Source organism: Trichomonas vaginalis, chromosome II (genome assembly GCF_026262505.1).
Source record: "Trichomonas vaginalis G3 chromosome II, whole genome shotgun sequence".
Classification (NCBI taxonomy): domain Eukaryota; phylum Parabasalia; order Trichomonadida; family Trichomonadidae; genus Trichomonas; species Trichomonas vaginalis.
In genome coordinates this window covers 21,971,134-21,995,839 of record NC_067204.1, presented here as the reverse complement: position 1 = coordinate 21,995,839, position 24,706 = coordinate 21,971,134, and the positions used below count along the sequence as shown (strand labels likewise).

Below are 24,706 nucleotides of genomic sequence, written 5' to 3'. Positions count from 1 at the left end.
TTTTTCAAAATAACTTAATATTTTTATTTTAATGAAACACATGCAAGATTGCAAGTTCTTTTCATACAATGCTCTCGCTAATGCCATCAAGAATGAGTTCAATAATGCTTCAAATGTTAATGTTATCTTTAACAAGAAGTTTGTGAAAGAATCTAAGTTCGGTCAGTATGTCAGACCATTAGCTATCGTCATTGACCGCAAACGTTATACTTCACAAGAGTTAGCAGTAGTTTTGAAACAAAAGAGTTTCTTCGTGAATGTCAAAGATACTCATTATACTGTCATAAAGAACTCTAACATTGACTTCTTCAGTATTGCTATGAATCTTTCCGAACAGAAAGAATATAAGAAGGGTGAAACAAATGTGAAATATTATCCTTCATCTCTGAAGACAATAACGAACAAAAATGTTATACAGAAATTCTTACCAAAGGTTGAAGAAGCTTCTATTGACATTGACGAAGGAAGTGAAATGGTTGAAGAAATAGACCCTGAAGCTATTTAAGCAAAAATATATTTTTGGTTAGTCTTCATATCGATATTTTACAACAATTCCCCAATGTATAAACTTTTCATACGCTTTTTCATAAGCTTTATATACCTTCAGAAATTTTGCATAATCTTTAGAAGCATTTAGATATTGTTTAAATGCTTTGTATGTCTTCAGAAATTTTGCATAATCTTTTACATGTTGTTCGTTCTCTTCTTCTGTCATGAGTTCCGAATATTCTAAATTCATGTTCTTTCATATGAGATAAAATTTTATAAAAAAAATAAAATTAGCTTAGATTTTTTTACTCTACTTGTTTGAAGTTGTCAAAATACTCTGTTATTTTTTCCTTTAACAATGGCAAATCTTCTTTGAAGGTAAGTATTGTACAACCTTTCATATCATAGTGTGTTTGAGGTAACGTATCTTGAACTATTTGTTTCACATCTTCATTTGGGGTCATTGAAATCGGTAAGTTTTCGCGATAGAACCAATTTCTGTCAGATTTGTAAATCTTAGCAAGGTCGTAAAAGCTTTTGTTGTTTCTTCTGACTAAATGCAACATAACCATATCTTTATCTTCTTCATTTTCCATCTCTTCAGTATAAATCATATACTTATAGTTCTTTTCCTTTCCTTTTGGTACCGAACGTGGTATTCTTTTCTGAATGCTTTTGTCTTTTGCTTCAAGCTTGTTCTCTAGCTCTTCACGTTCTTGTCTATGAATTTCGTCAAGAAGTCTGTAAATATACCAAGCATAACGAGGCGAAGCCCACATTGCAACAGCATTTACAAGAAGTCTATGTACATAATATCCTCTTAAACCGTTTGGCAATTTTTCACGATTTTCATAGAGTTTTGGCGACTGGGGTTTTTTACCTACTCGCTGTTCTTCACTGTTTTCAGAAAAAAGTATGTCTCGCTGTGCTTCGCTCAAAAGTTCTTGTGTGCTTTGGTTCCTAAACCAGTCTTTAGGAAGCTTAGTATCTGGAGCAAAACATGCTGTCAAAATACTTTGCATTTGGTACATATCGTCTTTGACCGAACGAATGAGACGGAGTTGTTTGTTAAACTGTATGTACTCATATTCTTCATTTATAGCTTCATGAACGATAGCAGTTGTTGTGTTCTCTGTTGTTGACATATCTGTCTTTACATACAAAATAAAAAAATAAATAAAAATAAAACTAACTTTATTTTTTCTGTCTTTCACAAAAGACCAAAAATAAACGCTTTACATGTATTTTTCAGCAACTTCGTCAAATAATTTTATAGCTTTATCTATCTCATCTACTTCAAACGTTTCTTTACCTTTTATGGGAGCACCATATATTTTCTCAAACTTTTCAAGTAGTTCTGTTTCAGCAGCTCTCATATCGTTAACGAACACAACCTTGACTCTATTGACTGTACTGTCATATCTTTTAGTTATATTATATGTTCTTCCTATCTTATATCTCTTTGTATTGAAGTCCTTCGGTTTCTGAACGATGTAAAGTAAGCCTTCACTGCAACGTTCCGTATCGAATGAACCATAAGTTATGAAGTTATATCCAACAACTGGGTCTAACCATAACAAAACTATTGGTATAAGACTTTTGTCTATAAGATATGCTGTAGTTCCATAGAATCTTACCGATATCATAAGCTCAGGATTTCTTGTCAAAATTTTCTGAGTTGAAGCATTTCTAACCCAGTCGTTTGTTTTCTTTCCAGATGGAGATATAATGTCTGACAAAGAATATTTGTTGTATTTCTTTGAGTATCTTACGTTTAAATCACCTATTCTAACCAATTTGGTGTTATTGTCTATTTTTCTAACTGTTTCAAACTCAGTGTTTGTCATATATGTTCTTACATACAAAATAAAAAAAATATTTTATAAAAAACTAACTTTATTTTTTCTGTCTTAAGGAAATTCATGAAATTTGGTCATTTTTCAGCAAAAATATATTTTAGGGTAGAAGGTTAGATCTAACCTCTTTTCTAACCTCTTTTCTACCCTCTTGAATTTGTCATGATTTCATCGTAAATGTTTTGTCAAGACTTCTTCATCGTACATTCTTTGTCATGATTTCATCGAAACTAAACGTATATGTTTTGTCAAGACTTCTTCATCGTAATGAGCGTAAATCAGACAAAAATATATTTTAGGGTAGAAGGTTAGATCTAACCTCTTTTCTAACCTCTTTTCTAACCTCAGTTATTTTATAAGCGTTTTACATGGTAAACGTTATTTTTGGAATTTTGTGAAAACTCAACGGTTTGACACAAGCCCTAAAAATTATTTTACTCAGAATTTTATACAGAATTCAGCAAAAATATATTTTAGGGTAGAAGGTTAGATCTAACCTGTTTTCTAACCTCTTTTCTACCCCAGTTATTTTATAAGCGTTTTACATGGTAAACGTTATGAATTCGTGAGACTCTAAACAGTTTCGTAGCTTCAATTTCTTCTTTTAGTACATCGAATGTTTTAACGATACCGAAGGTTTCTTTATATTTCTTCTTGACGTCAGATAGAAGGAAATCTTCTGCTGTTGGATAGTTTTTGTTCAGAAATTCTAACATGTCCATTTTATCTTCTGCTGGTTTCTCTACTTCTTTCTTTAAGTCAGCATAGTCGTTTCGCATACGTTCTATCTCTTTGACGGAGTAGTTATATTTTCTTATTGCTGCTTTACATTTAGAACATTGCGGGTTCATTTTTGCGTTATATTCTGAAACCTTACCTGCTAAAACAACCAAGGCGTCAATGGTTTTCTTTAACTCAAAAGCTGCTGGTTTTATCTGTTCATTCCATACCTTACCTCTTCTATCTTATCTCTTATCTGCCATACACATTCAGCAACTAACGAAACAAAGTTGTCGTAGGTCTTAAATTCTTCAGATTTATATATGTCAGAAACATTCTTATATACCATGTCGCAATCTTTGTCCATAACCTTATGGTTGCAATGAAATCCAAGAAACTCATAGTTTACCTTTCGTATGAACTTCTTTATTTCTACTGAGTCAGTTGCTTTGACTTCTATTTCGTCGAATTCAGGAATAGTTAGTTTTTGTTGTTGGATTTCAGGCAATTTGGGTAAATGGTCATAATGTCCTGCATTTCATAAAGATACTGTTCATTTGTTTCATCTTTCGCACTACAGTCTAAAGTACTTGTTAAAAGTTCTTGCTTTATCTTCTGGATTTCTGTTTCGAAAGTATATGAAGAAGGAATGAAGTTTTTTCATTTCTACTAACATAGATGTTGGATTCATAACTAACGAGTTTGGTGCTGTAGTTGTTTGAATTGTTGTTGTGCCGATTGTTGAAATCATATCTTTTATACAAAATAAAAAAAATAAAAAAAAATAAAGTTAGTTTTATTTTTTATTTCGGGAAAATTCATGACAAATTCAAGAGGGTAGAAAAGAGGTTAGAAAAGAGGTTAGATCTAACCTTCTACCCTAAATTATATTTTTGTCTGATTTACATCTAATGAAAAAGTTTAGAAGAATTTTCTTATTCTTTCTGGCATATTTTTGTCTTTCCAATACTCCCGCTCTAATGGTCCCAGATGTGTCGGCTTTGACTCTCTCAAGTTCTTAGATGGTATAACATCTTCAACGCCTCCTTCATATCTTACTTTATAAGTGTCATCGTTTATGTTGTAGCCAAGTATTTCAATAACCACTCCTCGCTTTGCTTCGTCAATGGTTTCAGCAAGTTTGCCATTACTACTTTCAACTAATTTCTGACGAGGGTAAAACGCTATGGAGTCGTCAGCAGCTTTTATAAGATATCCATTACCTTGTGTAGAGTCTACGATATAATAGTTTCTACTTAACCTTAACGTTTCTTTTGTCAACGGTTTGTCGTCAAGAACTACACGAACTTTTGTTCCAGGAATGAGGGTAAATTGGTTGAATTTCTGATATTTTGTGTTTGGCTTCGTTTCTTTTGTATATACTTTTCTTCTTGTTGTTGTGTCATTGAATTTGGTGTATGTCCTGTTGTAGAATGTGTTGAGGAATTATATACTTCGAGAAAATGTTTCATTGTTTCTTCGGTAAAGTCTCGCTCTTGGTTTAAATCTCTGAGAGTCCTTATGAAGCGGTTTATGATGCCGAGTATGTTATTTATGGTCTTCAGTAGTGTAGTGAGTTATGTTATGCTTAATGCAGAAAATCTGTGATTTCATTGCTGAGGTATGCACTGTCTTGGTCTGATGTTAAAGTCTTGGGTTATGTTCTGCCACGAACGTCTGCAAAACTCTTAAAACTTCACGAGTTCCTTTATTTTTCATTGGATATGCATATGCTTTACGAGTGTTAACATTTCTGAAGATAGGAATGGTTTATGTCCTCCTTTTCTGCTTTGAATGAGAGTGTTCAAATTGGTATGCGTCAGGAGCGTTGGAGTAAATTGGTAAAAAGTAGTCGTAAGGGTTTATTTTTGTTTGATGTACAACATTTTTGTCAAAGAACCTTTTCACTTCAGCTCTGTTAGTAAATCCCAACTCTTTGCAGCTTCATTGAACTTCTTAAATGACCTCCATGGATGTTGTTCGAATACTTTCTTTCAAGCTCATTTATGTAAAGTTAAGATTTTATTCAAGACGGTAAGCCCGCAAAGCAGGCTCAAGCGCGTTCATTGAACGCGGTACCATACAAATACAGTCACAAATGGTGGCATGTAATCTGCACCCGAGCCTGTTGGATTTGTTGTGAAAGTATGGACATGATTTCCTGCGGTTCCACAGAAAATACCTGCGCTTGAATCTACTGGGTCGCTTGAAATATCATATCTATGCATTCCCTGTCTATCCGAACCTGCTGCAAGATTTGTATAACCTCTTTTTGTTATTGAATGTGAATGACTACCCGTTGTGTTTGTAGTTCCCGTATGAGTGTGCGGTGGAAGGTTTGCTTCAGTAATTTTCTTCGAACCTCCCGTTTGCTTTGAAGAGTTAGCACAGTATAAGAATTTGTCTACAATCTGTTCCCAAGTACCAAAACCTAAAACTGTTTCTGGATTTGTTGAGTTCATTGACGTATAAATAGAGCCTATAGGATATAATGTTTGAAGAATCTGAGTCTTTAATGTTTGAAGCTCTGTTTTGTCTGCTTTCTTGTCATATAAATCTTGAGCAGTGAATTTAATATTATGTTCATCCTTCATGACATAAACATCTTTACATCTAATGTTTTTCATCGTCGTTATGTTGTCATCCGATGTTAAACCTTGTGGAAAGTTAGGAGGTTTACAATATAATGCATCCCCACCAGTTCCTTCAACCGTTCCTTCAATACTTTCTATAGCAACAGTTGTAAAACTTGTATGTGTATGAGTCTTATTTGCTTTCTTCTCTAACATTGCTGGTAGTTCATGTGTTTCAAAGTTTCTGACATGACCTTCGATATTCATACATTTGTTATTTAAGGAGTTTAGTGTATCTTTTACGCTTGTACTTGGATTCTCTAAAGGTGCACTTGAACAAGGGTATAGTTCAATATTATGTCGTCTGCTCTAACAGTAGTGAAGGATTTATGTGTATGGTTCTTGTCAGCTTTACTGTCTAATGTAGCTTGAAGTTCATTTATATCGGAGAGATGTTGTGTTTATGAGATTTCAAAACTTTGTTCATTGCTTCGAGTTCATTTTTGTCAGCTTTACTTTTAATAGCATCTTCAAAAGTTATTTTTGCCTTAACTCTTAACATAAATTCTTGGTTCAACTAATACACCGTTAACATTGAAAGTAGAGGCATAAATTTCACCGGTATAACCAAATGCTTCTGGTGCTTTAGCAAATCATACTGTACAGTACAGCTTTATTCAACCTTTAGCACGAATGTATTTATATCTTCTTTCATTAACATTTTTGTCTTCGCTTCATCACTTCGTGTTAAATATCCATGGTAGTCCGTTATAATCTGTTCGTCTGAAGTTATATAATGAACATGGTTCTTGTCCGCTTTACTATTTAATGTAGCTTGAAGTTCATTTATATCGGAGATATTGTGTTTATGAGATTTCAAAACTTTGTTCATTGCGTCAAGTTCATTTTATATCTGTTTTACTATTTAATGTAGCTTGAAGTTCATTTATATCGGAGATATTGTTGTTTATGTTCTTTATCTGCTTTTTCGGCTAATTCTCTTCTATCTCATTTATTTCAAGTTCATGCCTACCACCACCTCCCGAAGAAGTATTTTTCTTCAGCTCTTGAAGAACGTCCACTTCGCCATCTTTGGTGTCAATAATGAGACTTTGAGTTAAACCTTTCCTGTCTTAATGGATGTTTGTAAAACTTCTTCTTCACCGTGTTCGGGGTCATGGTCGTCATCATATCTTGTGAAATCAGAGATGTTGTCATACATTAAGCATATCTGTCTCAAAGTTCTGCTATTTGAAACTGGAACGAAAGATATACAGAACTTTCATCATCTCCTAAAGTCAAGTCTGCTTTCTTAAGTATTTCTTGAATGTATGCAATGAGAACAGAGTACCTTGGAAAATATTCGAACAATATTTCATTAGCTGTTGGTTTTGGTGGTTCTTTTGGAGTTTCTGTTGTTTCAGTTCCTTCTGTAGGTTCTGTTGGAGTTTCTGCATCTCTTGACTTCAATGCTCTTGCTCTCAAAGACCTAAATGTTAGAGCCCGGGTTTTACAAAGGACTTTATAAATGCTTTAATAGTTCCTGGTAAGTTATTGTTAGCATTAAGTAAGTTCCTTATGCTTCCATCATGTACGTCCATAGCACTATGTAAAAAATCTATACTTTTCTTGTAGTCAGCAATAGACTGACTGTGATTTTTTAAAGATTTGTCAATACCTTTAAGCAATCTTCATGCATGTCTGATACTGAGCCAAGAATATCATTTGCTTCCTTTAGTGTATTTTGTGCTTGTCGTAAAGTATCCAATCCCGTACGTGCATTGTTTGCTATACGTCTTACAGTATCTATTTGACTCCTTGTTTCTTGCATCCAACCAGATAAAGTTTTAATAGTATCCGAACCATTTGAAATGAAGTTCAAAGCATTTTTAACGTCATTTAAAACTTCTTCACCAAGTACCGCCCATATCTTTCCGATTTGGTATTGAAGAACTCCATATGAAGCAGCTGTTAAACCAGTATTTATAAGGTCCCATATCCATGATTTAGCAGTTTTTCCATCCTTTCCATCTTTCCATCCAAACCGTTTTCGCCTTGAGGTCCTTGTATTCCTTGTATTCCTTGTATTCCTTGTATTCCTTGTGGTCCTTGAGTCCGGTGTCACCCTTCTCTCTTTCAGTTATCTTTATGTTCGTTATAATATTCTAATGTCATAAGGTGTACATCATTACTGCACAGCAACGCCAAGAATTTGTTTCTCATTCATGACTAAATTCTTTAGGCATTTAATGTTGTCGTCAAATCGAAAGCTCTTTAACAATTCAATGAGAACATTCAGTACTTTCACTAATGAGGCATCTACAGTAGAATTTATATATTGCACCGTTCCATCATTTATGATAGGAACTTTACTTATTGTAATGAATGGGTCATAAGTGTTAAAAGTATCGAAATCAATGACTTTTTTAGTTTTTCCATCGTCAATGACTAAATCATTGCCTTCAATGGTTAAAGTTGAGTTTTCGTTTACTAGTTCATGTGCTCTTCTTGCTTCATTTGTTTCATACGCATATGCAGCAATAGTCATATTTTAATGAGAATAAAATGTTGTTCTATTTGCAAAGTACAGACCCAAACGAATACGGGACAGTAAAGCTACAAACAAACTTAGGTCTTCAGAATGAAGCGCTTGCTTTCAGAGTTGTTGACTTCAATACTATCGCAACTTTTGTCATAACAGATGAAACAGATTTCATAGAGATTGAAATAGATGACAAAAGAAGTTTTATAACATTTCCTAACAGAGCAGAGTATAGAATAGATAAAATTGCTGGAGTCATAGATACTCTCATAAATGAAGAAACTATTAAACATAGATGTCGAACTCTCTTCTGAGGGAACATTGAAGTTCAGTAGCAAGAAAGAGTTCAAGATAACACGAATGAGTCATAGAGTAAACTTCTTTTGGGAGCATACCATATGACATTTCCTTTGAAAAGTGTTGACAAAACGATTGAGATGAAATCTGTTCCATACGTATGTTATGGTAATTGTTTGTACATTGAGTCTAAAATAGCTAATGTCACAGGCATTTCAGGAGTTAATAGTAAAGGTTCAGTAGAGTATAAATCTTTCTGTTATGCAGTCAATTCAATGTTCATTCCAAACGTTCCTGTCATAGCAACTCATTTAGGTAAATGGGTTCGCATTAGTCCTCATAATTTGAAAGACATGCAATTCAGACTAGTTGACTTTCAGGGCGAGCCTGTAGAACTGAAGGCACCAGTGCGAATGACTGTTGAAGTTGACTTTTTAGAAAATATTAAATGCAACAGCTTACAAGAGAACTCAGAGCTAAAAATATAAAGTATGAATGTTATGTATTAGGTCATGAACTTTGGTTGTTGCTGTTTGATGAAACAAATGAGTTAGTTATGTCAGTCAAGAGAACAGAAAAAGGCGTCAAAGGCGCCGAGCGCAAAGCGCTATATTGTGTTAGTGAAAACTGCACCAAGTCAATAAGATTAGGTTTGCATTATGAAGATGAGTTCGATACTGTTGAAGAAGTTTTGGATAGATATTACAAATTGCTTTAATTTACTAAAACATATTTCAAGCAAAGTTTATATTCTGTTGAAAGTTTTGTATACTCGTTCGAATATTTATACTTAAACTCAACTCCTGTAGTTCCTGGTGTTTCAATGATGCGGATGTTACCTATTTTCATGAATAGTGGAGTTTGACCACAGCATTCGATTTCAGGGTCGAGATAGTCAATGACACATTGTTTCCCTGTTATTCGTGAGATAACATTTTCAAGGTCCTCCTTTGTTAGAATTATTTGGTTCTTACTTATAAGATTTGTCAAAAGCTTCTTATCGTCTTTGAGTAAAATTGTTTGGTATAACTGAAGAAGGTAATGGTCTACGTTATCTGAAGGATTTGTTTGAACATTTGTGTAAGGGTTGTCGTTGGCTTCTCTTGAAAGAATTTGGTCCAGTGGTGGATACTCTAACTTAACATCTGATGTAGCGTTAGCGTTTGAAGCTGTGTTTAAATTCACGGATTTCAGCTCTGGTTCTTCTTTCAAACACTCCGAACTATAGTTCTTTATGACAATATTGTTTGTCGTTCGTGAGTCAACATTTGATGTTGGTTCAATTGGAACATTAACGGCACCAGCTAAGATGGATTTGCTTCTCATTTCATATAGAATAAAAACCTTTTATATGTATGAAATGAACAATATACTCGACAAGGGTTTGAATGTAAAGCTAACGAATGAAAATATTGTTGAATTCACTGAGACAGGTGCTGTGTATAAAGATGTAGAACTACTGAACAAAAGAGCTAAGGGAAGAAGCAGGAATATGAACAAAGGGTGGAAGCCTATAAAAATTTATGTCAATGATGGCTCAGGAGGTTCAAACATAAAGTATGCAGAAAGTTATAGAGTTTATGCTCTCAAAGGTGAAAAGCCTTCATTTAAGAACAGCTATTCTAACGCATATCCTCAAAAGCTAACGGATGGGGAAGTGGATGATATGAATGACAGCAAAAATATTAACAGAAATGGCGACAGAGATGCATGGAATTTGTTTACCATCAGTCAATTGAAGGTTAAACTTTAAAACAATGTTGGTCGTTCCCATGGAATATTTTTGACTTTAATGGTATTAGTCATGATATGAATCTCAAGGTATGAACGAGGAGAGATGAGAGACTTATATGCTTCCCAAATTTCTTCAAAAGGTAATGTTATACCTGACTGTTTCCAAATGAGTTCAATATCATAACGTGAGAAACCTTGAAAGATAACGAAGTCAGTTATGAGACGTTTTATGTTTAAAGCAAGGAAAGCCATGTTTGCATAAGTATTGCTACAGTTAAGTGGTAATGTCTGACTTTAGTAATGATGTTAGCTAATGGTGAGTCAGGCTTTGACACTAAACCTTTTCCGGCGAAGTCGTCGCAAAACAAAGTATTTGAAGGATACTTTTTGAAGGGGTATTTTGAAAGTTTTGACAGAATGTAGTTTGTAAGTCGTTTCATATCGTAAACTCCTGAGTATTGACGTAAGTGGTGTTTGTCAATAATTCTTTCCATCTCTCTGAAGTCTTTTGCATTCCTGACTGTATAAATTCAACGATGGCATAATATTTCCTCTTACGTCGAATGTAACGTTGAAGAAATTCAATGAGTTCACTGTCTGGAACTTTAACGACAGAGGCTTGAACTTTTGACATAAATGTTTTCGCTGTTGAATCCATAGAGTCTGAAGTTGCTGATATAATGATTTGGTCATAATAAGAGTCGTTTCCTAAACGCTCTGTTATGAGTATATGACGAATGAGGTTAAATGTCTTACCTGAACCCATCTTTCCACAATAGAAATAAACACCATTTGAACAGAACTCATAGTCCTTACTGAAAGGAAGAATGAGAAGAAGTTAAGTTTCTGCTTTCATTCATGTCTTCATCTACGTCATGTATTAAATGCTTCATTTTATCTCCATTAAAAATGCAAGTCAGAAATATTCAGAACATAGCACCGAGTCTAACTGACAAGAGTATAAAGATATACTATGAACACGTTATGATGAAACCAACCAAAATTCAAGAAAGTCAGTATACTTATGAATATCCAAGACACTGGGTAGAGTATGTAGGAGGTGAGAAAGCTATTGAAATCAGACAGGTTCGAAGTATTCCAGCAGGAAGAACAATATTATTGAAGAACTTTAATGTTTTGAGTATAATGATGAAACAAAGAAGCAAGATAGTTTTCCTGTTGCTGTGTATGTGAACCTAGACACAGGAGATGACATGAAAGTTTTTAACACAAAGCTTCAAACGGTAGTGAGAGAACAACTGACTGCGGAAGGACATCCATTACCTTCAGAAGTTACCATAGCATATAATTTTGAAACAAACTCAATAGATTTTAAAGTCATCTCTGCAAAGAAGTCAGGTTTTACATTTAATGAAGCAGATGTATATTCGAATGAAAACTTCAAAGCTATTGCATGGTTAGATAATGACGATTGCTTTAAGAAAATATTTAAATTCAGTGACTCAAGATGTCAATAGATGACCTTCGTGGAATGTTACCATCGACGTTTACAGTAGAAGGTTCAGCAGGATTGCTTACAAGATTGTCAATTGGTGGTATTTGGTCTCGTGAGAACATTGTTATAAAATCCAGTATAAGTGAATTTGCTGAAGAATCTATATTATGTCTTTCAAACTACATGTATTCGCCGCCGAAGCATTATAGTATAACAAACTTTGTCAGTAAGTTTAACATAAGACTTGTCGAACCTTCTTCAATGAAAGATGTTGTGCTACCTAAAGATGGAAAGGATGGACTCATTATTGAGATGATTTTAATTGCATATTAAATGAGCTTGTTCTTGAAGGTCATTCATGATGAAATAACTGTTGTAGAAGATGTTAGCAATTGTTTCAGACATTTTGAAGCGTATAGATGAGATAAGAAAGAAGTTTATGAATGAGAATGTTTATGTTTCATTGACTTTCTCCAGTACGAGAACTTTTATGAGATAATATTGAAGAGAGATGATTTTAATATGGTGTAAATGGTAGCTTGGACAGCTTTAGGCGCAATGGGAACAAAAGCATTAGCATTTGGAGCAAAAGCACTTGGGGCTTATGACGCAGTAAATAAAATGAGTGGAGGAAGGGTTTCGAAGACATTAGATGCAAATAAAGGGAAGATTGGAGGCTGGGTTGCAAAGAAGTTAAGATTAAATAAAATAGGGCTCATAAATAAAGCATCCAATTTGGTTGCGACTGAGTCAGAAAATGCTTTAGGAAAGGACGATGAGTTTGCAAAACACGCAAAAGACTTTAATGACCAGATGAAAGGTGAAACAATGCATTTAAATAGATTCGATGGAACTAAAGAAAATGTTTCTTCTCCACCAGTAGTTCTTCCGTATGGTCCCTATGGAATGTATGGAAATCCTTACGAAAGACCATTTGACCCATTGACTGGTGGAAGTAACTGGTATCATTACGGACGAAGAAGAAAGACAGTCAAGTTGGAGACAGACGTGAAGAAAGCAACTAAAAAGAAACCAAGGAAGAGAGTTATAAAGCAATGAATTCAACAGGTTAGAAAAGAGGTTAGATATCGGGTTAGATCTAACCTTCTACCCTAAATTTATTTTTGTGCTATGTTTTCATACGTGTGCGGGTGGTGATATCATTAATTTTTATATAAATGACAGAACAAAAATATAACATTTCTACTCAGCAGGAATGAGACCCTTACTGACTATGTATTCGTTTAATGCTTGATGAAAACAATGGTACATATTATCGTATGGGTATACACAACGTCTGTTTCCATCGTCGTCGTATATGTAGAGCTCAAATCCAGTCCAACCTTCTTTTGTACAATATGTAGCTTTATTTAAGTATGCATTTATGTAGATAAGGCAATTTTCTTCATCGCTCCAGAAATAATTTTTGTTCTTTGTTGAAATAGTTTTCGTTCCTCTGCGACCATAAGGAATGTATGCAATGAACTTTGCGTCATAAGGGATTGTAATATATTCAGGGTTTCTTTCATCGTCAATGGGTCTGTCTTTGTTAAAATGCATGTTTCTCAGTTTTACTTGAGTTTTGAATAGTTCACGGAAACGTTCTGGGAAAGAGTCATAGTAAATGTAGTCGGACATGTCTTTGTAATGAAATAAAAAATTTAAAAAAAAATAAAATAAGGTTATTTTTATTTAGTGAGGACGGTAGTGAAGTCGTTAGTGAAGTCGTTAGTGAAGTCGTTTATGTATCAGATGGTTTTGTAAATATTTAAGGTTAAGTTGGTGTTTGTGTTTGTGTTGTAAAATATACGTTACCGGTTTCGTAAAGTGTCAAAACCGCTAAGTGGTGTACGGAGGCGTGCAGTGCCACAGTACACGACTTAGGGATACTAACTAAAATTGAAGGTTTAACGTACTTTTGATACTCTGAGTTAAAAAAAGATTTTCTTAACATAATTTGATTTATTGGTCCTTAAAAAATTCTGATTCAAAATTGAATTGAATCGAACGAGTTTTCCTTTTGAGTCATTTCAAATATTCATGAGAAAGAAAAAAATTCTAACAATTTCAAATATTTTTGATTTGATTGAATTCAAAAGTGTCACAAATATTCAATAAGAAAGAGAAAAGAGATCGAATATGTTGTTTCTGAGCGAATAGTCAAGCAATATTTCGTTAAGTACAAAGATCAGCATCCGGAAAAAATAAAGGGGTATATCAAAATGAGATTCCGCAAGAAATAGTTGAAAAATATCTAGAAACGAAGAAAACAGAAAATATTGATGAAATGTTACGCTGTACTCGAATTGTTCATGTTGTTGATCAAGATAAAAAAGAATTTTATCTTGAATTTTCAAAAAAAATCAAATTCATCACATATTAAACAAGAATCTAGATGAAGAACATCAAAAGGCTTATATAGATTATCTTGAAAGTTTACTCAAACTTGAAATAAAAAATAAAAATTAAATTAACCCTCGTTAGGATATCGTTGCAAATAAAGATCTGTTTCTCAGAAAGATCCTGATTTTCTGATAAATATTCTGTTGTAACTTCTACAAGGTTTAAGATATGAAAAACATTTTTGAATATTTCATCGCTATCAAATCTGCGGAAACATCTGGAATATAATTTCAAATATTTGTGAAGATTTGAATTCTCAATTGCATAATTAATTAAAAATTCATGTGAATTTAAAAAATCGGTAGATGAAATTTGCATGGGTATAAGAGGAAGTACACAATAATACCCCTGAACTACATACTCTGTAAATGAATAGTGAGGAGAAAGACTTCGCAGAATTTCAAGTGTTTTTATGAATTCTAAAGCCATCTCAGATGTTATATCGACTGCTTTATAAAATAAAACTATAAATTTGAGAAGATAAACAAAATCTTCGTTATTTATAATTGAATTCACGTCATTAAAAAAGTTGAAATAATTTGATATTAGTATATCCGAACATGGAAGAGCAGTTGCATATCCTGGGTAATATTTTAATAATTTTGTAAAGAAATTTGCAATTGCATAAGTTGAATATTGATTTTCGTACTCAATAATACTAGAAAAAATTTCTTTCTTGAGTAAAACTGCGTTTTGGAAGAATTCAACGTCAAGAATATTGTTTTTAATCAAAGCAATAAATGTATCGATGATATAGAGAGAATTGTCACTGCTGCTTATGAAACGTAATATCTCATCATATTGATCGGAAAATGTTGATAAATAAAGGTATTGTATGTTATCTAAAGCTTTAAAATGAATTAATTTTAATGAAAAAATGAAAAAAATCTGGTTAATATAATGCGATAAATATTCGAATAAATTTTCCAGTAGTATCAAATCTATTTGAAAGATATTCGAAGAAGTGATATTTTGAATTGTGAATTTTAATATTGTTTCATTTTGTGTAGATTGCTCGATAATGAAATGTATCAAAAGATTCATTGAATATGAGTCAATGGAAAAGCTTAAATCCTTAGGGATATCCAAAATAAATCTTAATAAAGAAGATTCGTCTTGAAAATTAGCTTCCGAAAGTTCTATTTCAGTCGGAGCTGGAAGATTCCGATCATTTATGAATCTCGAAACGACAGAAAATTTGTATTGTTTATATTTCATTATTCGAAATGATAAACTTCAAAATCTAAAATTTATTTTTTTACAATATATTTCATCCTATTGTCAAGGCTAAATTTTTCACCGGAAGTGTATCAAAAATTGATAAGATTTACGGTGATCTAATTATGACAATTCAATGCATCTCGTGATATAACGCAGATATAAACACAACTGATATTGCATAACTAATAATTGAGTCAAATAACTAAATTATGTGTTATATTTTACACATATTTCTTCAATTTTGTAATAAATGGATGTTTAACACTAATTTTTTAAGGACTTCGACTTTAGCATCACATAAATATGTTATTTTCTATATTAAAACGTAATTTTGGTGGTCTTAGAATAGAAAAATATGCAATATTCGTGGAGATAATGAGGGTTCTTAAACATGTTCTTAAAAATAAATAAAATAATACAAATCTTTATTCAATCTTTTGATATTGTTGGTCCTCTCTTTGTGAAAATACTTAACTTCAAAGAGTATTATGTTTTACCTAGTGAGGACCTTAAGTTTGCAAAAACATAATAAAAGTAAAATAAAAAAGATCGGATTTATCACAAAACTTTGAGTATTATAGGATTTAATATATTTTCTTAGTAGATTATATGATTTAGTTTCTTAAAATCTAAAGTATTTCTTGAGGAAAATATAAATTGAAATTCAAAAAGTAAAAAAAATGTAAACAAATCAAATTTTAAATGGACCAAATGTTGATTTTTCATTCGTTTTCTCATTATCGAAAAAAATTTGGAAAGCTAAGAAGTCAATAACAAGTTATATAATACAACAAAACCCACATCGGATATGTTTTCATCAAATAGTCTCCTAGATTTGTTATGAAATTAAAATATCATGATATTTTAAGGGCTTTTGATTTCAATATTAGAATTATTCAGTTATGTCGTGCTAATATCAATTGCTTTATACAATTAATCGTTTACAAGCTGCAAAAATCGAACAATAATTTGACTTTGTAAAAAAAGTGCGTCATTTTTATTCGTTATACTTACAAAATGTAAACATTACGAGAAACATTTACATTTGTAAATGTAACAAGTAAAGTTGTATCGCATAATTTGACTTTGTAAAAAAAGTGCGTCATTTTTATTCGTTATACTTACAAAATGTAAACATTACGAGAAACATTTACATTTGTAAATGTAACAAGTAAATACATCAGATTTAAATTGTAAATGTAGTTTATCTCTCTCATCTCCTTTTTAAAAGGTATTACATACATACGAACGCATGGGTCACTCAATAATTAGCGTGATAATAATTGAGGATAGACTGTAATCGTAATTTTATTTTTGGACTTATATTTCGACATTTTGAAGTCGCTTGAAAGTCTTGCAAATGATTAAATTTGGAAAATTTGACCTAAGTCTGCATTATTTTGATGACTTAAACAATTCTATAAATCTGTTTTCCTAAAAATTTAAAAAGATATAATTTCAATTTCCCTAAATTTATGTAATTCATATATCACCAAAATATTTGGACTGCATTTCGTTTGTCTGCACCTAATTAAAGTCTAAATACCAATTAATTTTGGAGTTGCATTGCTTTTAATGTAAAAATGCACGTTTAGAAAAAGACGATAACGATTAAATTACAAAATCGATAACGACGACGATTAAATTACAAAATCGATAACCTCTCAAATTTTTGATACCCTTACATTGCGTAGTTAGAAAGAGAATATGATATTGTCATGATTGCTAAAGTTTTAGGCTCCAGAAATGAATATACATCAAACTGAAACAATTGATAAATTGAATGAACTTTTGAGAGGTTCTCAAATAAAAAAAATTATCTAATTTTTTACAATATTACTATTATTTTATCCACATATGTATATATAGTAATTTGAGAAAACTTTTAGGAAAAAATAAGTTTAATAAAAATCTGAATTTTACTTGTTGTGGGATTGTTATTAATTGACACTCCAGACGTATTACTAATAGTTATGCGTATGCAATTAAAGTATTTCTGATGGACAAAATGTGAGATTTATATCAGATAATTCATTTCTACTATTAAGTTATTCATTTATGAGTTTGCACTTATTCGCACTAAATAAATAACTATTAAAAATTGTTTTAATTAATTGACACCATATAATAGAGTGAATTTTGTTTGATCAAACAACAATAGATGATAGATATAAAGCCAAGAAACTTGCTATTAATATGCTCTACTTGCTATTTCAATGTAAGTATGATATTTTCTAAATGTTTCGTTCAGATAACTTAGATATATTAGTCAAAATTTGAAATTTTAATAGCACATATATTAAAAATAATTATTATTCATAAAAGATTAATGAAATAGTAAAAAAAATCAATCAAATTATAAAAATACAACATTTAGAAGAATTCTTATTATCCTTCAAAAAGTCAGTATTTCTGCTGTAATTTTCTACAACATTGTAGTTATTGCACTTTGTCTATGGATTTGTATATATGTTATATATAAATTATATATCTAAACTGCCCATAAGTGCAATTTTTATATAAATTGTTTATTTTCTTTAACAATTTCATATGAAATATGCTTTTTTAAGCGTATCAAAGCTGTGTTCTTAATGTGCATGGATATATCAAGAAAAATGTCGAAAAAAAAATGTGAATTCACAAATTCACTGAATTTTCACCGTTTTTTGAATTTTGCTACAGCACTAATATTAAATAATACTAAAATCTTCTGTCTTTGTAAAAGAATAAATTCTGACAAAAAGTGCTCGTTTAAATTTAATGATCATCTGTATGACTAAGTGGTAAAAAGTGTTTATGACCAAAAAAGGGTTACATGCTTAGTCTATTTTTCTGACAGGATACTCTAGATTTACATGATCTCTATTTCATATCTCCGTTTTTAGATTCTTCGACAGATTTTATGATAGAAAACCAAGATTAACAAATTTCCGGCATGTTAATGAAGAAATCTGCAGCTACCCTCAATATTATTTCAATAATCAGTATCGTTTCTCTTACAATTTATTTTTTTCTCAATAATTTAACAAGAAATAACAATACACACTTGGTTTTACGTATAAAAGCTAAGTGTCGAACTTAATCAACTTTACTTACTTAGCAAATGAATATTTTTGTGGTTGCGAGTTCTGAATGCTGAAGTTTTAGATTTCTCTATAAATGATATCATTGCACTTACAATGTTGTTCCAGCCTATCGCATAAATCATAGAAAATCCAAAAAAAAATAATTAAAAAAATTCATGTCATGAAGTTCAAAAAATACCGTGTAACATTAAAATTTGTTATGCATAATACATTTTAGCTATTATTGATTTTTTTTTAATTTTCGAGAAATTGAATGGTGAGTCCGATAGAGAAATTTTTAAAAATCCTAGTGCCTCATAGAAGTAATTTCCCTCGTCTCCCATACTTCCAAATGTATGCATATGACATAAACTTTTATGCATTACACAAGTGGCCAATAATATCTATAGAGTAAAAAATTAGAAATTTAAATTTTTTATATGATAGTTATATTTCAGATTTGCGAGCGTAACTTTTTTCTCCATGGCATACTTGTTTTAAGAGCAAATGATCAAAATCGTCCTTCAATTATTGAAGGAGCTGATATCTTTTGAAAATTGAATTGAAAGGGTATTCAATTTTCAAATTTCCTCTCAATTTTGGAAACATATCAACTCTATGAATTAACAATTATGTGCCTTCACAGTTTATCAGTCATATAAGGTGCTTATAAAGAAAAAAGTTACGCTCGCAAAATATGTTTTTATATAGATTTCACATAAAATAATTATGTAATTTCTAAAAAGAATATTTTTGTTCTTGAATATTAAAGTGTATTGTAGTTTAAAAAGTTTTAAATATGTTGCTAAAATTTCAGGTTTATAGCTCATGTCTAGCATGACTTCTTCGTATGCGCAAAAAATCTGACACGTAAGGGTATCCTTAAAGACACTATGATGACACCAGGCAAATCTTCCAAGACACCTATCGTCGGGAATCTAACAACCCTACTGAATAATAACAACATCAGCCCATACAATATTCAAATATTCTTTTTCTGGATCATATTCTTCCGCCAAATTAGTTAACTTTACTTCATGATTTTTCGAAATAAGATAACTCTGTGCTTCATTTGCAAGTGATGTATTAAGTTTACCACCAGAAGGAGGATGATTGATTCCTGCATTAATGATAAGAACTTTTGCGTTCTTCATTCCAAATGAAAAAAATTTTCTTCAGCCAATTGAATTATTCTCAAAATAATTTCAATACTTTTGTGAAGAATAATCCCGATCGAAGGACAGATTCCAACGTTTATTTTCTTGTTAATTATCAATCATTTAACGTTCTTCAATTCTCTCTAGCTGTTTTTAGTTCTACTATAAACTATGCAATATTAAAGAAGGCAATCACGATTACTCAAATTTTTAATAATTTCACAATCAAATTATTTTTTTGAAATATCATATATACATAGCCTCAAAAATAACCCTTGATTTTGATATAGATTAATCCATTATTAATTGAAAAAATTCAAATATTTTTAAGAAATGATATTCAAATTGATTTTATCTAATTATAATTTCCATTGGGATTCCAAATGAAATTGTATGAATCAGTATTTATGAAGCTAAACATTAGAATATACTCGTCAAAATGTGATAATTCATCGTAAAAAATACATATTCTTTTCTATTTATTATGATTTGTATATTGCTTTGATACCAGGATGTTCTAATTTAGCAAACAATTAGCATCACCACATAAATAATTAAAAAGATTATCATCATTATCTTCTTATCTCATTCAAAAATTACAAATACATAGTTAATTTATATAAAAATATTATTTTTATTTTGATTTTTGATAAAACAGAACATAGGATTTGTTGATCATATTCTCATTGATTGAATCGTAAACAGAAATATTCTCATCGTTAGCGATGTACCATTGGCCAGTTTGGCTGTGTTTAACAACAGCCGTGTAGTGACCAAATGTTGCAACACTAGACAAATGATTAGAAACAGCGTACAAATTATATTTCTCTTGTTCCATGTCTTTGCACCATTCCTGTCCACCAATTGTTAATTCCAAAGGAACATCGACTTTATTGTCAATCTTAGTGAGAATACCAGATACACTTGAGAATCTCTTCAAGACAATGATGAGAATCTCCGGTGTCTTGTAAAGAGAAGATCGAAGTGTTGCTTTACATTTGTTGCCACAAAACGGACATTTTTTGTCTTCAACAACTGTATCAGACAACATTTCTTTCAAGCAATCATCGACAGACAAATCCTTGTATACGTTTCCTGCATCAGTTATCTCTGTGAGTTTATTCCACGTGAAACCTTTCTCACCGTAAATTTCTGTTTGATTCAAAATTGCAACAATAGGTTCATTTGTGAGTTTCAATCCCATCTGATAATAATCCTGATTCAAAGTATAATCATTCGGTATGATCAGTTCATATCTCTTTGAATCAAACAACCTCTTTGGATTGAATGTCATGTTTTCTTCGATTTCTTTGTTAGGAGGTTGTGGTTTGTCCGACCACAATTTGGCCAAAAGCATGTCATAATTAAAACTAGTTCTCGAAACCATTGGAACAAATTGGTGGCCATCTGCAACTTCGATGTTCAACAATGTTAAAGCATCTTCTGTGTCGGGGATCTCGTAAACAATATAATTGGCGTTTTTCGTGGGAATGACGAATTTTCCATTCAATGAAAAAACCAATTTATAGGAGGTTTGAACAACGGTTTTGACACTGAAAACGTAAGAATTATAAGAAGGATTCTGAGGAACAGGTACTGATATCTTTATAGGAGTAGAAAAGGTGCCTGCTGGTACAATGGTAAGGTTGATTGTCGATTCAGGAATAGGTGCAAATAAAACCCAACCGTTTTCAAATTTGATGTCACTTTTATGACAATTTGAACAGATATATTCATTCTTAGTGAAATGATAGACCATATCTGCGATTGGTGTCTTGTTTGCTATACGGAATTCATTAATAAACTTGTCAGCTGTTGACTTTTCCGATGATTGGTCGGATGATTCAGAAATTGCGATTGTTTTTCTTGTTCCTGTGTTTGTTGCTTCGATCAGGTCTTCGAATACCTTCTGAAGAAGCTCATGGGAATCTTCTTGGCGGAATTCTATGGTCGAAATTTGGAATTTAAGGCTAAGATCATATAAATCCATTTTTGATGAACGAGAAGACCATATTTGGTTCATGTAATCGCGGAATAGATCGGCTTCTTTGACTTTATCTGGTTTTCCGTTCAAATCTTTCTTGAAATTTTCACTTAAAACGTAAGAAACTAAAGGAGTTGTATGAACTAAGCATTGCATGATGGAATTGAAGAAACAGATATTAGCTCTGTTGACAAAACCAACAAGGCCTTGACGATTTGAGGGAATTCGTGAAAAAAGTTTCGAAAACTTAAATTTATTATTTTCAAGAGCTGAAGGTTGATCTTTTCCTTTGTAATTTATGTGATATGATTGAGATATTGATTTGTCGTCAACTGCAATGATGTTATTTAATGTAACTTGGCCAGAACCAGACTTTACATCTTCTTTAAGTAATTCGCAATCGTTTATTGGTAAATTAAACTGCGAGCATGCTTCTTTGAGCAAATCATAATATGTGAGATAGTAATTAAAGTGTAAAACCTTTGTTTCTCCTTTATATGTAACTGATATTTGAGGTAAATAGACAAGAAGCTCCGCAATTTGCGTTTTAGGATTTAAAAAGACTGGTATTTTGTATTCTGGACCAGCAGTAAACTTGGAATCTAAATACTTCCAAGCTGATTCAGGAATTACCATAAAATCTGAAGGCATGAGTAAATTTCTATGGATATATTTGCTCTTTAATAAACGTGTATTTGATATGGGTTGCTTGAAATCGTTTTTATTTCGTTTTGCTGCTAAATTAAATTTCGCAATCCATTTGCCATCAATTGCATACCATGGCTCATCTACTTTTGGTTGTGCAGTTTCATAGAGATGACGAAATTCTCTATAGATTTCTTTTATATCCCAGTTTTCCATCTATAATGAGTCAAATTTTTTTTTAAAAAATTGCCGTCATAATTTTTTTTTCAGGAATTTTCCTTCCAAAATATGAATTATAAGAAGATGTTTCAAAAATCATCGAATAAATCGGCCATATTTGGTGGGAAGGTGCTGAGAAACCTTCTCCAGAGGTAACAAAAACTGTTTTTCATTTGAATGAAAATTTTCCGAGCAAAGATTACTTTCTATACAGCTATACTAGGATATTTGACTTTGCTATTTATGTTTGAAGAAGATTGACTGAAGAAATCAAACATTCCGCATCGAATATTTTAAAATATCAACATTCATCCTCTATGTATCGCAGATAGCTAAAGAATCAATTAAACTTAAGACAAAGGTTCTTTCAAACGAAGGAAATGAATGCAATTCAACATATTAGTGCAAAATCCTCATCAATGCACTTCACCCACAAAGCTTAATGAGCCAGATACTAGTTTCTTATTTGTAAGTTTGTATTATTATTTGTTGGATAGATTTAATAAAATAATAAAATCTAAATATCAAATCATGATTTTATCATTCATCTATCAAATATTTTACCTTTGAAAAAATAGCAGTGTAATGCAAATGAAATGCATATTATATTTTTTTTTTCAAATTAAATTCTAAAATAACATTATTTCTTCCATTTTCGCATATAATAGCTCCCATTCTTATTCACATAATCACGTAGTTATGTTACGTGACCATAATACACATATTAATACCAGATCCCAACGATGTTGTATTCAAAAAAACCGAAAAATCACACTTCACAAAACACAAATTAAAGGATAGTACGAATCTAACCGTAATTGGAGGGTCTTTATAAAAACGATAAAAAATTTGAATTGCAGATCTGAAAATTTCAATAAATCTCAATGTTTATGACAAATAAAAAAATTCAAGCATTTCATTTTCCGATCTGTAGAGAAATGAATTGGCCTTTCTATGTTGCAGGTGCCCTTATGATTCCGAATATTATAGCAGAAATGGTTCCACTCTGCCGCAAAAAGGCGCCACCTTCGCCATTTGTTTTTCTAAATTGTTTAATTTTAAACGTTGGATTTGGATTCCTTACATCTCTTGTTACTGGAGATGAAATTCTTCAAATTACATCTTATACATGCCTTGGAGTAGGAGTTTTCTTCTTAATTTTTCCATTTGATTATTGTTATTGCAAAACATGGTTCGATGGTTGGCATTTTGCTGTTGGAGAGATTTTTAACAAAAAGCTTTCACGTCAGGATTTTATTCAACAGATGAGTGGAAATCGTGCAATTCCTCCTGAGATAACTGTTACTGCAACAGCATCACATGATGAAACCAGAACAGAATTTGAGACAGTCACTGATTCTGATGGATCTACTCACACAGAGACTAGAACTTATACAGTTACTGTAGTTACATGGCGAGATACTCAAGCATTTCATTATGAGTCTTGGCAAGAAGATTCAAATTCAATCCGTATTAAAGAGACAGATGTTGTTCATGCTGTTTGTACAGTGAAATATGATTTAGATGAGTCATGTAAAAGATCACTTGATGCATTTGAAAAAACGATGTACGATATAGCAAAAATGCACGATACTGATGTTTATACCAGTCGAAAAATGCAAACACCGAATCTCAAGCATAGCATCACCGGATATATTTGTCATGAAGAACCTTGCGAAACTAAATTCTATCAAAGTTGCATTGGTCGCTTTCTTTGGATCTTTTTCACCATGATCGGGTACCAATTAGCTTATGAATCACGTTGGGCATCATCTGGTGAGAGAATGCGTCTTAGACTTATTAAACGAATGTCAAGCCATGGATTAAAATATCGCTGTAGATATGGTCAGGATGATGTGGTTGCTGCAGAATCCACATTTAGAATAGAAAATGAGATGACTGCATTAAATTCACCACTAATCATGTCATATGAAACACCAAGTATGGATAAATCTTGGCTGAAAGATGTACCATTCACATCACCATATCAAAATCAACCTGTTGCTCTTGCTCCTCAGCAAAGTGCATCGCAACAATTATATGTTGCTCCACCTGGTAATGTTGTATCAGTTTCCATGCTTTCTGAAAAGAATGAAGATGAAAAGGCATTAAAGGATGAAAATGAAATGTCATTAAAGGATGAAAACGAAATGCCATTAAAGGATGAAAACGAAATCTCATTAAAGGATGAAAACGAAATCTCATTAAAGGATGAAAACGAAATCTCATTAAAGGATGAAAACGAAATCTCATTAAAGGATGTAAATACATGATCTTGTTTAGTAAATTTGACGTAAAATATTAATAGATATACACGACTACACATTCTCATTACAAAACAAATA

General features: G+C 31.8%; 9 protein-coding genes and 5 pseudogenes across 14 annotated transcripts, besides 3 other annotated features; 4 read left to right on the top strand and 10 right to left on the bottom strand.

Moving 5' to 3' along the window:
* Positions 1-13,562: part of a mobile genetic element that runs on past the window's edge.
* Positions 32-323, top strand: TVAGG3_0588160 (uncharacterized protein; the record flags this gene model as incomplete). Its single annotated transcript, XM_051239392.1, has 1 exon — positions 32-323. A coding segment is annotated over one exon (292 nt), but the record flags the coding sequence as incomplete, so codon positions are not given.
* Positions 982-1,520, bottom strand: TVAGG3_0588150 (KilA, N-terminal/APSES-type HTH, DNA-binding family; the record flags this gene model as incomplete). Its single annotated transcript, XM_051239391.1, has 1 exon — positions 982-1,520. A coding segment is annotated over one exon (539 nt), but the record flags the coding sequence as incomplete, so codon positions are not given.
* TVAGG3_0588140 (organellar and viral DNA polymerase type B) lies at positions 1,725-2,144 on the bottom strand (the record flags this gene model as incomplete). Its single annotated transcript, XM_051239390.1, has 1 exon — positions 1,725-2,144. A coding segment is annotated over one exon (420 nt), but the record flags the coding sequence as incomplete, so codon positions are not given.
* On the bottom strand, positions 2,876-3,321 carry TVAGG3_0588130 (annotated as a pseudogene). The gene has a single exon. A coding segment is annotated over exon 1 (446 nt).
* Positions 3,488-3,816, bottom strand: TVAGG3_0588120 (annotated as a pseudogene). The gene has a single exon. A coding segment is annotated over exon 1 (329 nt).
* On the bottom strand, positions 3,987-4,784 carry TVAGG3_0588110 (annotated as a pseudogene). Its single transcript has one exon. A coding segment is annotated over exon 1 (798 nt).
* TVAGG3_0588100 (phage tail repeat-like family) lies at positions 5,129-5,854 on the bottom strand (the record flags this gene model as incomplete). Its single annotated transcript, XM_051239389.1, has 1 exon — positions 5,129-5,854. The coding sequence occupies one exon, from the start codon at positions 5,852-5,854 to the stop codon at positions 5,129-5,131; it is 726 nt and encodes a 241-aa protein (XP_051097213.1).
* TVAGG3_0588090 (uncharacterized protein) lies at positions 9,192-9,803 on the bottom strand (the record flags this gene model as incomplete). Its single annotated transcript, XM_051239388.1, has 1 exon — positions 9,192-9,803. One exon carries the CDS (start codon positions 9,801-9,803, stop codon positions 9,192-9,194), a length of 612 nt encoding a protein of 203 aa, XP_051097212.1.
* On the bottom strand, positions 10,649-11,071 carry TVAGG3_0588080 (annotated as a pseudogene). Its single transcript has one exon. A coding segment is annotated over exon 1 (423 nt).
* TVAGG3_0588070 lies at positions 11,121-12,000 on the top strand (annotated as a pseudogene). The gene has a single exon. A coding segment is annotated over exon 1 (880 nt).
* Positions 12,199-12,676, top strand: TVAGG3_0588060 (protein of unknown function, DUF4107 family; the record flags this gene model as incomplete). The annotated part of the gene is made up of 1 exon (XM_051239387.1): positions 12,199-12,676. A coding segment is annotated over one exon (478 nt), but the record flags the coding sequence as incomplete, so codon positions are not given.
* TVAGG3_0588050 (uncharacterized protein) lies at positions 12,871-13,305 on the bottom strand (the record flags this gene model as incomplete). The annotated part of the gene is made up of 1 exon (XM_001314442.1): positions 12,871-13,305. One exon carries the CDS (start codon positions 13,303-13,305, stop codon positions 12,871-12,873), a length of 435 nt encoding a protein of 144 aa, XP_001314463.1.
* Positions 13,562-13,747: a mobile genetic element.
* A 2,998-nt stretch (positions 13,748-16,745) lies between these two features.
* Positions 16,746-16,952: a mobile genetic element.
* A 3,181-nt stretch (positions 16,953-20,133) lies between these two features.
* Positions 20,134-22,358, bottom strand: TVAGG3_0588010 (ubiquitinyl hydrolase protein; the record flags this gene model as incomplete). The annotated part of the gene is made up of 1 exon (XM_001314443.1): positions 20,148-22,358. One exon carries the CDS (start codon positions 22,356-22,358, stop codon positions 20,148-20,150), a length of 2,211 nt encoding a protein of 736 aa, XP_001314464.1.
* A 917-nt stretch (positions 22,359-23,275) lies between these two features.
* Positions 23,276-24,691, top strand: TVAGG3_0588000 (transmembrane protein 151-like protein family; the record flags this gene model as incomplete). The annotated part of the gene is made up of 1 exon (XM_001314444.1): positions 23,300-24,634. One exon carries the CDS (start codon positions 23,300-23,302, stop codon positions 24,632-24,634), a length of 1,335 nt encoding a protein of 444 aa, XP_001314465.1.
* Positions 24,692-24,706: the final 15 nt, after the last annotated feature.